General features: G+C 43.2%; 1 protein-coding gene across 2 annotated transcripts in view; it reads left to right on the forward strand.

Annotated features, from left to right (window-relative positions):
- Window positions 1–14940, forward strand: part of Rilpl (Rab interacting lysosomal protein like) — a 291487-nt gene that overhangs the window by 253423 nt on the left and 23124 nt on the right. For both annotated transcript variants that reach the window (XM_045754758.2, XM_045754759.2), the window contains one exon: window positions 10560–10667. In XM_045754758.2, coding sequence (XP_045610714.1) covers window positions 10560–10667 — 108 coding nt within the window. The remainder of the gene's footprint in view (window positions 1–10559; window positions 10668–14940) is intronic.

The following is a 14940-nucleotide window of genomic DNA, read 5'->3' on the forward strand; positions in this document are numbered from 1 at the left end:
TCAAGGCCAGACGCACTAATATTTCTCCTCCAACAATACTGTTTGTAGTGTTATTACACTATATACACACATTATATATAGGTATTTACATGTTTTATTCACCATAACTGTACAAATAAGCTGGTATGGTGCCCAAAGACCATAGTGGCCACCAGTACATAACATGACATGTCATGCAGACGACGGCGCCTTCCTCGCCAAAATGGCTGCTCCCAACATACTCCTTTTGCAGTTATTAGACTATATACACATGTTATATATACATATCCACATTTATGTTCACCACAGTGAACCACTAAGCTGGTATAGTGAGTCCAGACAGTAAAAGGTGGTCACACAGAGTTACCAGACAATGCTATCTCCCTCCCCACCAAGATTACTCCTCCTACTACACCACTAATTATCACCACAATCCTGCTATTATCAGAATCCTGGTCATTTTTATCACAGTCAGGGGTCTTTTGTAATACTATTATCGCTAAATAATAGCATGTACATATATATTTTGACATTTTTAGGCGATGCTGTGGTTACAAGCTGAACAGCAGTGCTGTGAGCTCATGCTGCATGTGCCAGCCTTGGTGGCTCACTCAGTACTGAGGCTCTCACACCCGGGAATGTTGTCCACGATTTTTCTTTCTAGGTGGCATCTGTTAACTATCGGTTGTGGCTGGACTATAGCTGCCCCTATCCTTCGCAGGGCATTTAAAATTGTGCAGTAGACCCTCAATCGTCTTTTTTCCGGAAACATTTCCGGGAAAGTGCTCTTTCATAGAGTTTCTTAAAATTGGATATAATTTTCTGGTCCATAGGCTGAATTAGAGAAGTGATGTTTTGAGGAAGGAACTTTATTGTAACAAAATTAAATTTGTCCAACAGTGCATCTTACAAGCCTGGAGGATGAGCAGGAGCATTGTCGAGGAGAAGCAGGGCCTTGAGTGGCAAACTTTCCTCCTGCAGATATTTTTGAATGGAAGGGCAAACCACATCATTCACCCACTTTATAAAAAATAGCCTAGTCACCCATGCCTTACTATTAGCCCTCCACATCACACACATTTGGCTCTTCTGCACATTATATTTTTTGAAAACTCTTGAATTTTCAGAATGATACACAAGCAAGGGTTTAATTTTCAAATTTCAACTCCCATTACCACACAGCACAAGAGTAAACCTATCTTTCATAGGCTTGTGTCCAGGCAATGACTTCTCCTGGAAAATGTATGTCCTCTTAGGCAATCTTTTCCAGAATAGTTTTGTCTCATCACAATTAACCCTTAAACTGCGCAACGCGCCTGCAGGCTCACGTCTGGTTTGCGCAACGTGCCTCCGGGTATTTGTATTTTTCATGTTACATTCAAAACTCCCGCGGCTACATGGGGTTCACATCAGCTTCCTCAGGGCTCTTGTAAACAGACGCCATCTTTAAAAAAAATCGTGGTCCACATTCCCAGGTGTGGGAGCCTCAGTAGTGTGTGAGCAACCAAGGCTGGCGCTCGCTGCATGAGCGCACAGCACTGCTGTTCAGCGTGTGACCACAGCATCGCCTAATAATGTCAAAATATATATATAACTTGTATTATTTAGCCATGATAGTGTTATAGAAGAGCCTGAGTGTGATAATGACTGGGTACAATGTTCAAATATCAGTGATTCAATGCTGTTCACGATGTTCACAGCGCTAGCCACAGCACCACGGTATTATTTCGTCCATCTAGGAATCTTCAAATGATTTCTTAGGTTCCTTTTCAAAATAAACGTGTGGTCAATTATTCATTTACAGGAATTAGTGACCAGGATTGTGATAATAGCAGAATTGTGGTTATAATTAGCGTTGTGCGTAGTATTGTGGAAGGAGGAATTTTGGTGAGGGAGGGAGGGCGAGAATTGAGGTAGCCTCATTGTGTGTGTGTGGCTGCCACTCTTGTTTTGCTCACCACACTAGCTTAGTGGTTTGCTATGGGCAACACATATGTACATGGGTATATATAGTGTGTGTGTGTATATAGTGTAAGAACAGCAACAGGAGAATGTTGAGAGGAGCTATTTTGGTGAGGGAGGTGACGTAATCGTAGCGTCGTCTGCTGTCGGCTGTGTGATTTTTCATGTAGTGTATGGTGGCCACTGCACTGTTTGGACACAATACCAGCTTACTTGCATAGTTCTGGTAAATAAAACATGTAGATAGTTATATAGAACATGTGTAATAAGAACTATAACAGTATGGTGGGAGGAGCAATGTTGGCGAGTAAGATGTTGGAGTGAAGGAGACTGGCTGGGTGTGGCTGCTGTCACTTGAGGTGTTCTAAGTGTGTTGATGGTGAATTTATATAGTGTGTGACAGTGTATAGTCTGTAAATAGATTGTATATATACATAAATTAGCATGATACATAGTAAATATGTGCTGCATATGTGTACACAAGTATCATGCACGTAACACAGTGTCTTCGGACAGTACGGATGTTTTACTGTCATAATATAGTGTACGTGTTCACTATACATAGGATTAGCACGTAAAAACAAATAAAATGTATTTGGAACTGTGCAAGAAAAATGAATGAAAATATATTCGCGACAACTCGCACGCCCCGCCCCGAGCGCCCTACTGGCCCCGGAAGCATACGTCATGGGCGAACAGGGAATGATGTCACGCCCCAACTTACGGACCCCATAGCAGCCAAAGTAAGTACAATTTCGATTTTTTTTACATACCCATACTGAGGGAAGGGTTTCTGACACTTTAAAAAGAAAAAAAGAATTTTTTCCAGAGAATTTATTTCCTGCGCACTGCGGGGGTGTCATATTTGGAGGCAACGTAGTTAAGGGGTTAAACACTTGTTGATGTAGGTATCTCTCTCACTTTCTACAAAAACTTCAATAAATCTTTGTCACTGGTTTGTCTGAGCTGGTAGCTTCCACATACCTCACAACACTATGAATACCACTTTTTTTCTAAATTTTTCAAACCATCCCCTGCTTGCTTTAACCCTTAAATTGCGCATCGCATCATATGATGCTTTGACCGACTTGCAGTAAATTGCGCATCACATCATATGATGCTTTGGAGTACTACGCAAGATTTAAACGGCCCGCGGATACACGGGGTTCACCACACCTTTATCAGGGCTCTTGTAAACAGATGCCATTTAAAAAAAAAATCGTGGGCCAAATTCCTGGGTGTTAGGGGCCTCAGTATTGAGTGAGCTACCAAGCCTGACACACGCAGCATGAGCTCACAGCATCGCCTAAAAATGCCATAATATACTTGTTCATGCTATTATGTAGCGATGATATTATTACAGAAGACCCCTGACTGTGATAAAACTGACCTTGGTTCTGATAATAGCAGGATTGTGGTGATATTTAGCGCTGTGCTCCATGGAGGGAGGAGTAATGCTGTGGGAGGGAGGGTAGTGGCATTGTCTTCTGACTGTGTGTGGTCACCTTTTATTGACTGCACTCACCATACCAGCTTAGTGGTTCGCTATGGTGAACACAAATGTAGATACTTATATATAACGTGTGTATAGAGGGTATAAACAGCAAGAGGAGTAGGTTGGGAGCTGCCATTTTGGTGAGGGCAATAGCATCGTCTGCACGACTTATCATGTTGTTTACTGGTGACCACGATGGTCTTTTGGCACCATACCAGTTTACTTGTACAAGTATGGTTAATAAAACAGGTAGATACTAGTATATAATGTGTGTATATAGCGTAATAACACCACAAACGGTATTGTTGGAGGAGAAATATTAGCGCGCCTGGCCTTGAGGGCGGCAGTCACCAGCTGACTGTGTGAGTAGCTACGTCTTTGTGCCTTTACTCACCATACAAGCTTAGATGTACAGTTATGGTGAACAAAACATGTAAATACTTATATATAACATCTGTATATAAAGCAAAAACAGTATGGTGGGAGGAGAATGGTGGCAAGTCTGGTGAGGTGAGGGAGGGAGTGGCAGCCAGTGGCGGGTTGCCACTGCCATTCAGTGGCAACCAACGAACCAACTTAGTGGTTCGTTATGGTAAACATGAATGTAGATACTTATATATAGTGTGTCTGTATATAGTGAATAAAAACAAGAACAGTACATATGTTGTAAATATACATAAATAAACATGAAACATTGGTGTGAATAACTGGATGATGGGAGGGGCAATGTTGGCGAAGTGAGGGAGGGCTGGCTGGGTGTGGCTGCTCACACTCGCGGTGTTCTAAGTGTGTTGATGGTGAATGTATATAGTGTGTGACAGTGTATAGTCTGTAAATAGATTGCATATATACATAAATTAGCATGATACATGGTAAATATGTGCAAGATATGTGTACACAAGTGTCATGCACGTAACAGTGTCCTTGGACAGTACGATGTTTTACTGCCATAATATAGTGTACGTGTTCATTATACATAGGATTAGCGAATAAAAACAAATAAAATGTATATGGAACTGTGCGCAAAAAATTAACAAAAATATATTTGCGGCAACTCGCGCACCCCGCCGGTCCCGGGAGCTTACGTCAAGGGCGCACGGGGAATGATGACATCACACGCCACCTTACGGACCCCATAGCAGCCAAAGTAAATACAATTTTGAAATTCCGTTGCTATACCCATATACAGGGAGGGGTTTTTGACACTTTCAGAACTAAAAAGAATTTTTTCGCAAGAATTTATTTCTTGCGCACTGGGGGGGTGTCTATTTATAGGCCGCGCAGTTAAAGGGTTAAAGTTAAAGCCTCAAATATCAACATTGGGGGGTTATTTCTAGAAATTCATATATATCTAGGAACCAGCGTGGTTCGTCACTAGTTCATTAATCCTTAACATGCTAGGGGTATAATATCCTTTGTTCCCCACAGGCGCATGTCATTTTGAAAAAAAAAAAAATTTTTTTTTTTTTTTTGCTAATCTGTTAAGTTGTGTTCACTGATCACGGGAAAAATAAAATAAAAATTCTATTGTACTTAGAATTTAGATATTTACACACACACGCACACGCTATACACACTTTGAAGCACACTTGGAAGTTTTCTAGACTCTGGTAGTCATTGAAGCAGTCAACAGCACATAATGGGATACCATACGTTTCACACCATGTTTGCACAAGCTTTCATTTCTGATCTCTACGTGTCGTTGTTTTACACACCAAGCAATCACGTTGGGCTATTGCACGCTTCCCAACTAGTGGCAAATACTTGAGTCTGTGTGCTAGGAAGGCTTCAGTGTGAGCGAGCCGTGGAGTACCAGCATGCTGCAACAGTGGATTTATGATGAACCGCTGAATCCCTGGGACATCTTTTGCAAACTTTCCTAATAACTGTATTGTGGCATCAAATACAAAGGCACGGAAAGTGGGCTTACGTCCAGTTCTCACAAGGTACATGTTGAAACAGTTCAGCATGCTCATGTCCACAAGATGGAAGAACACTTTTTTCGTCCACCTACATGTTTTCCGCACACACTCTGCAGTTCCAATCATCATGTCTGATTTATCAATCAACCACATGTTGATATTATAGTCTAAAACACAGTCTGGCTTATACAGTGGTGCCTTTGTTTTATGGTTCACTGTCCCACTGTTCACCATTGTTCCATCATGAATTGTTGTCAACAAGTTCACCTCTCTTTTGTCTTTCCACCGAACTGACAGAATGTTATCACTTTTCCTTCTCTGACACTCACCAACACCCAAGGGTGTTGGTGAGTGTCAGAGAAGTTGGTGAGTGTTGAAGTTGGTGAGTTGGTGAGTGTTGTCACCAACACTCACCAACTCACCAAGGGCCGCCCGCACCTGTGGTGCGGGCGGCCCTTGCGGCAAACCTCCTGCGTGACCCGGATTATGCCTCGGCAATGGAGCCCTCAGCTTTCAGGTTTGGGACTTCGTTCCCTTTCTGGCTCTGTTATGAGGTTCCGGAGTCGTCCTGGCTGGTGGACTGTCCTGTCTTTACCTTGGAGGCCTGGCACTTCTTCTGCCGTTCCCGCATGCTTGAGTGGCAGGAGGCTTCAACGATGCTGCAGGTTTTCCTGGGGGGGTTACCTAAAGCACCTCAATGAGTGTTTGTTTGCTCCTGCCATTCCTCGAGATGTTGGTGTTATTCAGCTCCATGTGCAGGTTCCCTCCCTTTCGGCGGCGCTGGTGGCTGAGGACTTGGGCGCCCGGGGTCTTTTGGCTTCGGTCTTGTGTTTCTTTTCCCTCCACAAGCTGTCTTCAGACTGGCTCACGGAGGATGTAAGGGCGCTTAGGGCTGTTTCTGGTTCTGGCGCCTTGGCGTTGGCGGCTCGCTTTTTGGCTGCCTTGCTGAAGCTTTTCGCGCCGATCTTGCGGGATGTAGTGGCGGACCACTTCCTTGTCTCTTACTCCGGAGTCTCTCCTGCAGCTGCGGTCCCGCATGCACCTGTTTCTGGAGGCTACCGGGTCACCCAGCGGTTGCTCGAGGGTCCGTGTGAGAGCCTGAACTTTGCAATGCTGATATACCCGCCAGGTCGGGTTTGGCTTCGTCGGCTGTTCTGGTTCCTTCAGAGACGTCCCTTCCGCCTCTCTCTTGATTGCTGGGTTCGAAGGCCTTGCATCGGTTGCTGCGTCACCGGCTTCCTTTTCGGGTTTTTTGGGGTTCGGTGCCTTGGCGCCTACCCAAGCCCTCGTTCGATGTGTTCACGGATGCGTCGTCTCTCAGTTGGGGTTTTGTGACCAGTGCTCACCCAGCCGGCCAGAGATGGAGGGGTCCGTCTTTTCATTGAGCCCACAGCATGCTACGGGAATTCGCGGCGGTGTGGTTTGCTCTTCGAGGGCTTCAGGTCACCCACAGGTTGACATTCTGGCTCCATTTGGACTGGTCCTTGGTGGTTCATTGTCTGAATTGGGGGGGGAGGGGTTCGATGTGGTCCTTGGTTCTTTAGCGCTGGTTGCTTCGGGTGACTCGTCTGCTTAATTCTCAGGGTTTGACTTTCCTGGCAGTTCATGTGTGGGGAGTGTCCAACGTCTTGGCCGACGGCCTGTCTTGTTTTGTTCCCCTCTCCACGGTTGATGCTGACTCCTTCCGTTGGTTTTGCCAGACGTTTGGACACCCCGAGGCGACCATACGTGTTTTGGATGAGGCTGGATGTGTTTTGACATCCAGCCTCAGAACTGGGGTGTGGATCACCAGCACACTGGGTCTGGGGCTCACCCTTCCCCCAGCTGCACAGAAGGCGCCACAGCAATAGGTGACGTCACACTAGTTTGCTCGTTTTTTTTTTTTTTTTTTTTTTTTTTTTTTGGGGTGGGGGGAGTTCTATCCCCTTCTTCGGCTTTTGGTAGCAATATTTTCACCAGAATAGGGGTTTGTTTTGGGATGCTTACCTTTCTGGGTGCCTGACCCGGTCGATGGCAGACATAGAATGCTTCCAACCTCACAGGGGCTTCTATAGGCCAGTGTTCCCCATGCCTCTCTGAGGGGGGCTAGGTTCTGGTCGTGGTCCCCGGTAGGCCTAGAACTCCATACACATGACTGATGCCAAAGTCTGACATTAGCATATCAGCCTGAATAGCTCTGGGGAGCCTCCGGGTCTCGCCCAGAAAATGGCGTTTCATTACATTCAACGCTGGGTTTTTCCTACTTCGTCTCTAGACACCTCTATGTGCTCTTTGTTGTTCTCTGGAATTCTTTATTTTATTTTATTTATTTATTAGTATTTAATATTAATATTAATAATATTTTTAATAATGTAATATTAACAATTATTAATAATAATAATAATTAATAATAATATATTAATAATTAATATAATATTAATAATTAATAATAATAATAATAATAATAATAATAATTAATAATAATTAATAATAATATATTAATAATTAATAATATTAATAATAATTAATAATAATAATAATTAATAATAATTAATAATAATATATTAATAATTAATATTAATATATATTTATTCTTTATTTTACTGTGAGAGGCATGCACAGTAAAGACTATGCGTGCCTCGTCCTGCCCCTCGTCCAGCAGAACAGAACCATGTGCTCTGTGGACCCGTACATGTGTAAACAAACTCCGAGAACCGAGGCAAACAATGAGTACCGAATCTAATTTTTTGAAGAAATTGAGTACGAGAACCGAAAAATACGAGAACAGGAGCATACGAGAACTGAGGTTCCACTGTATATTTTTTCATATCTTAGGCGATGCTGTGGTCACAAGCTGAACAGCAGTGCTGTGAGCTCATGCTGTGTGTGCCAGCCTTGGTGGCTCACTCAGTACTGAGGCTCTCACACCCGGGAATGTTGCCCACAATTTTTTTCTTTTAAATGCATCTGTTTACAAGAGCCCTGAGGAAGCTGATGTGAACCCTGTGTAGCCGTGAGCCGTTTAAATCTTGCGCTGTACTCCAAAATGTCATATGAAGTAGTGCGCACTTTTCATCACTTACTCAACACATCATATGAAGTGTTGCGCAATTTAAGGGTTAATAATTCTATGTGAAAAAAATTTAATTTTTAAATTTTTTGTGCAAAGGCAGGTATGACCATTTTTCCATAGCTACACATTGAGGGTTAATGGCTATGGCCACCCAGTATATTATAATGATTGTGGTCAGCCAGTATTTTATATTGGCTGTTGCCATCCAGTACACTGTCTAAACACACTTGTCCAAATAATATTGGAAGTACCCCCCTGCTGGATAAGCCAGACATTTGAATAAGCATAATTCTTACAAGGGAAGTCCAAAAAATAACCATATTCACAATTTTTTGTACAACAACCACCATAATTCTTATTTCAACACACACTACAAATCAAACATATAATTTAAAAGAGAAACTTCAGCTTATCTTGTAGATTGTCCTCTTGTGTGATAGTGTAGGTCTTGAAATCTGTAGTTCTTGAAAATTTATGTAACCTATGGTAATCACCAATTATCTGATTTTTCTATTCAGACATGGCAAAATTTTGCCAGAAAATTCCCTGAATTTGACTTAGACTCTGTGCCAGTCTGCATTATTTGGCCAACTCTCCAGTTATCTGAATTTCTGTTTGGATATGGTAAAGTGTGGCAGGAAACTATCTGAATCTTATTTTGGCCAGATAACCCAAATACTGGGGTACCTTCGTTAATGATCCTAATCTGTTCTGTGAGACGCGTCGCACACCAAACATTTGTACACCAAAACGAAATTTCCCATAAGAAATAATGTAAATTGAATTGATCCATTCCACACCCCAAAAATATTAACTTAAAAAATACATTTTATACCAAATAAGTCATTTTGGACTACAATTATGTATGTATTTCTTACCTTTAATGAAGACTCTTGTTGGCATATGGAAGACGGTGAGGAGGGGGCAGGGAAGGAGAGGTGTTAGTGTTTGGAAGGGAGTCCCCTTCCATTATAACAGCAGTAATGACATTTCTGGGGACTCTTTTTTCTATATTTTGCAGGCATACCACTAGGATCTGATTGTGGCTCACTGCTTGCTTGTCTTACTAAGAATTTATCTATACACTCGTTTTTCCCCTATGTTTTAACACTTGTCTGTAGTGAGACATCACATTGTCTCACTATGAATGATCTCATCTTTTTCCTCTATCATCATTGTCACACCTATTTTCTTAGGTTTAACTTTACCACTGACTTTCTTGGGACTCATGGCATGATATATAATAAGATCTTTTATGTTAAAAAAAAAATTAAATTCTTCACATAGAATTCAAGCGAAGTTGCTGTCGTCACTACTCGGGATACACTGGTAAACAAACTGAGAGCACTGCGCCCCCAGCACCACGTGCTCGTTCGACCTATTCGCGTATCAACTGATGTCGTCTTCCAAGTAAACCGTCGTACACCAATTCAAATTTTACCATTAATATGACTTCGTACACCAAAAAATTCGTACTCTAGAGCAGTCATACACCAAGGTACCACTGTACTGTATTTGGTTTAGCGAACTTTGGATAACCGAGCTCATACAGTATACTGTAATTGTTGTAGGCAAATAATATATGATAATGTTTATGACCAATTAGTATATTATTATTATTATGGTAGTGGCTACCCAGTATATTAACTGTATCAATGACTCTTCAAAGATATGAAGGTTTTCATCTAGTGTTACCTGATTTACTTTACCTGATTTGTTAGTATACTTGACAAGCAGGTAATGAACAAAATTGGAAATATGCAAAGGATAGAAGATTGGATATTGAGATATGCCTTTGAAGAAGCCCAGGTGATAATTTCACCAGACACAGCACATATTTGAGAAGAAACAATGGAATTCAAATGAAACACTTAATTATTGATTTTCCAGTCTTATTATTCTGTATACAGTATTGTATTTAGGAAATCTTTATTGCTGTAAATGGATATTAGTAGTAAACAAAAATGTTTATGACTAATGTCCATTTACATGTCCATTTACAGTGTAACAAGTGAGTATGGTTTACCTTTTATTTTCCTAATACTCATGTGCTGTGGTAAATCATACTATTATGAGTAACATGTGATTTGGTTCAATCAGTAACAGTGAAAATAGTGATGGAGTAACACATAACTTTGTGGCATTTCAGAGATGCAGCAGAGGATGACGAGGAGGAGGAGCCCCCGGTGCAAGGCCCACTGCCCTACGAACCCGATGATGCTCCCTGGAAGAGGGGCGAGTCTGGCATTAGGAAGTTGTGAGTATTAGATAATGCGTTGCTTTTCTGAGAAGGCCCTACCAGTAATTCTCTGAGGTTATGCACAAGTAGCTACTGAGGGAACCACCAAAAAAATGGTGGTGTTACATTCACTGCTTAATTTTTTACTTTAAAAGTGTAGAAATTCAATTTGTGAGATAATTGTTTTACTATTATTAGTTATTAAACCAATGTAGTTTTGGTGTTTTGGTGTATAATACTATATATTGTAATGACTGATATGAAAATTTAGAGTTTTGGATATACTGTACAGTAATTGTTATTTAACCACTGCACTGCGCTACCCAACAAAACACGGGCTATGGCGGTGCCCCACCCAACTTTAAAGCGATGTTAGGATATCGTAAGATTCAAATCCCGAACACGGTAGGTTGGGTACGAGATGGACGATTGAGACTTCCAGTGAGATGCAGCCATCTTAAAAAAAATTCCTACCATGCCCCTGGGCTATGGGTTAGCTCAGTACTAAGTGAGCAACCATGGGTGGTGCATGCACCTCTGGCTTCCAATCTTCTGTTGGACACGATGTTAAAGATCACTCTCTGATGGTGAAATTCAGACCTTATTGTTTGAAGAACATAAAGGTAGTGATATTGATTAAGCAAAATACACTAAAGCCCTGACACAAGTGTCAGATAAAAGTGATACAGCATGGATGAGGACAATACAGAGAGCGTAACCGGTAGAGGGTGAGCGCCAGGAATGTTGCGGCCTCCTGGGCCATCGACTTCACCATTATTATCACCACCTGTGTCATCTCCAATTTTGTAATAAAGTGATACTATAGATGAATCGTTTTCTGGGTTCAGTGATGCTGCTTCTGACACAAGTAGCATAGATGAACAGTGTGTTAACGGCAACCATGCTGGTGGTGCCAGTACAAGGAGCACGGATGAATTCACGAGGGAGGACTGTGATAATTTTGTACCACACAAACCACAATTTGATGATACTGGTGTTGGTGTTGCATCCACTTTTCCATATACAGGTAAAGATATGAGTGAAAGTGAATATTTTATAGCTTATTTTGAGAGCCATTCATGCAACATCTTGTTGAAAAAACCAACAAGTATTCATTGCAACTGCAGCTTATTACTGGGGGCTTATTATCTGCTTCACGTATGACACGATGGAAGGACACAACTGTGGCTGAATTGTATGTGTCCTTAGCTCTGTGTCTGCTTATGAAACATTCCATAAAACACGTAATACAGGATTATTTGAACAAATTTTGCACTGTTCCAAGCCTAGTGTTCAACAAGTACATGTCATGAGACAGTTTCCTGATATTTCTACAGTGTCTAGACTTTGAAAACATTGCAAATGTTGATAAAAATTATTGACTTTGTAAAGTACAAAAAGCGTTCAGCGATATCAGACAAAAATTTTGTGATTACTGTACTTTGTACCAGGACAGAATTTTGTCATTGATCTTTTCCTAGATCTTTTCATGACTACCTTACACTTCACAAGCTTGGCTAAATACCACCTACAGGAACTAAAGCCAAAAGTATACGTGAGTGCAATGATTGCAAGCACACAGAACGAAGAAACAGGAAGCGGAAATCTGTGTGTGTATACCTGGTGCATCGAGTGCAAAGTTGCGCTGTGTACCATGTACTGCTTCTTTGATTATTACTCACTTCCGAAGTATTGTGTGTAATACAGTGTATGACTGTGTAAATAGTGTATGAGAATGTACATAGTGTAAATAAATTAAATATTGAACAAAATAATATGGCGATAAAAAAATTTTGTGGACACATTGTTGACACGTTTCACAGTTCCTTGGAACATTATGAATGTTCTACTGTGTACATATTGTAAGAGACATAAGTGGGCATCAGATACGATAAAAAAAAGTAAGAAGAAAGGATTGAAAATGCATTAAAAAATTAATAAAAAGATATTTGTGGCAACTTGCGAGTCTTGAATTGCCCATGCGACCGCCTCTGGGAGCTTCCTGCACGGGCAAACACTCATTGGTGACGTCACATCACATCTCCATGTTGCCACAGCCAAAGTTATTTTTTTACATTTTTACTAGTACATGTTCAGGAAAGGGATTTAAACAATTTACAAAGAAATTTTCTGTGGGGAGCCTTATGACTCCCTGGAGCTTATCGGGCTAATGTACTTTATATTAGACCGGGACATTAGCTGTGGAGTTCAGACCTACCAGGGACCAGAACCGGAACCTGGCCCCTTCAGAGAGGTTTCAGGGAGCAGTGGCCCTGGAAAACCCCCCTGTGGGTTGGGGATTTTCCATATTTGCCATTGACTGGGGTTAGGCACCCAGAAAGTCAGGCATAACAAAACAAACCCCACATGGTAAGAAACTAAAACAAAAAAATGAACAGAGAGGTAGAAACCCCCTACAATCCCACGGAAACAAGCAAACATCACACTTTACTGCCATGCCGTTTGTCCGCGCAGCCCTCCCCTCCCCGAGAGGGGGAGGGGGGCCCCCGGACCTCACCGTGCTGGCTGTCTAGCACTCCAGTTCGTAAGCTAGTATCAACCGGGACAGATGCTTCTCTGGCCTCAAATTTCTGGGCAGTGCTTTGTGTGGCGTTCTCTGCTGTCTTGTTGTGGTGTGTGGTGGCCAGGAGTACCTCATCAGTGCCGGAGCACTGAATTTTGGCTTGAATCTGGCACCTCACGTTTTCATGCGTCTTACCCGGGTTGTGGTGACCCGTCTGCGTCTGCTAGGGATTTGGGTTTTGGCCTACCTCGACGACTGGTGGTGTGGGCTCCCAGTCCATCGGCTTGTCTGCTTGCCAGGGATATGGTTCTTTCCCAGCTCGTCAGGTTTGGGTTCCTGGTGAAATGGAGGAAGTCCCATCTGGTTTCGTCCCAGATTCAAACCTGGCTGGGTCTTGTTTGGGATTCTCGGACCGCTTCCTTGTCTCTCCCTCCAGAGGTGTTGCTGCAGCTGCGGCCCCACCCTCAGCTGTTTCTGAGGGGGTCCCGGGTTACTCGGTGGTTGCTGGAGCAGTTGTGCAGTTGGTTGGTCTGACTTTCGCTGTGGTGGTCTACCTGCCAGGTAGTGTTTGGCTTCGGCGTCTGTTTTGGTTCCTTCGGGAATGCCCCTTCCGCCTCTTTCGCAGTCGTTGGGTTTGTCCTCCAAGGGCCTTGTGTTGGTTGCTGCATCACCGACTTCCTCTTCGGGGTTTTCTGGGTTCGGTGCCTTGGTGTCTTACCGAGCCTTCGCTTGATATGTTCATGGACGTGTCATCTCTCGGTTGGGGCTTTGTGACCAGTGCTCATTAAGCCAGCCAGGGATAGTGGGGTCCGTCCTTCTGTTGGGCTCACAGCATGGTTCACGAGTTCGTGGCAATCTGGTTTGCACTTCGGAGGGTTCAGGTCGCTCTGGGTTCAACTATCTGGCTCCATTCAGACTGTTCTCCGGTGGTTCATTGCCTGAACCGTAGGGGTTCTCTTCGGTCCTTGCCTCTTTGGGGTTGGTCCCGTAGAGTGGTTCGTCTGCTGGATTCTCTGGATTTGGCTCTCCATGCGGTTCATATCCGGGGAGTGTCCAACATCCTGTCGGATGGCCTGTCTCGCTTTATTCCCCTGTCCACAGAATGGACGATCGACGACGACTCATTTTGTTGGATCTGCCAGACATACGAACTCCCAGACGTGGACCTCTTTGCGTTGGCATTGTCTCGGCATCTCCCAGTCTATGTGACACCCTTCCCCGACTGCGAGGCGTTCACAGTGGCTGCCTTTCAGCAGGACTGGTCGAGGTGGGGTTACCTGTACCTTTTTCCCCTGGTCCAGCTGTTGTTTTGGGTTCTGGCTTGATTGGAGACCTTCCACGGGAGAGTAGTCCTTGTGGCCTCTTGGTGGCCGGCCCACCCTTGGTTTCTGGCGCTGTTTGCTTGGTGTCCAAACCCGGGGCGTTTCCCGTGGCTCTGCCTCTTTCAGCAGGTCTGACCGGTCTGGTACAGGGCTGGTTCGACCTTCTCCTCTGCTCTTTGCATCTGGTCTTTTTGACGCGGGTGTATCACCATTTCTATGGAGATCAGGTGGCTTCGTTGATGGTGTCCCACCTGAGAGCTTTGTCTTGGCAACAGTATGAAGTTTCTTGGCATTCTTTTCACCATTTACTTGCTCTTCGTAAGTTGTCTTCTCATTTCGGATCGAGTTGTCTTTCCCTTTCTTGACTTTTTCAGGACCATCATTGATGCCTGATACTGTCGCTTCGTATTGTGTGGCGCTGGCAGAGCTGCTTCAGCTTGCGTTC

Source organism: Procambarus clarkii, chromosome 37 (assembly GCF_040958095.1).
Source record: "Procambarus clarkii isolate CNS0578487 chromosome 37, FALCON_Pclarkii_2.0, whole genome shotgun sequence".
Taxonomy (NCBI): domain Eukaryota; kingdom Metazoa; phylum Arthropoda; class Malacostraca; order Decapoda; family Cambaridae; genus Procambarus; species Procambarus clarkii.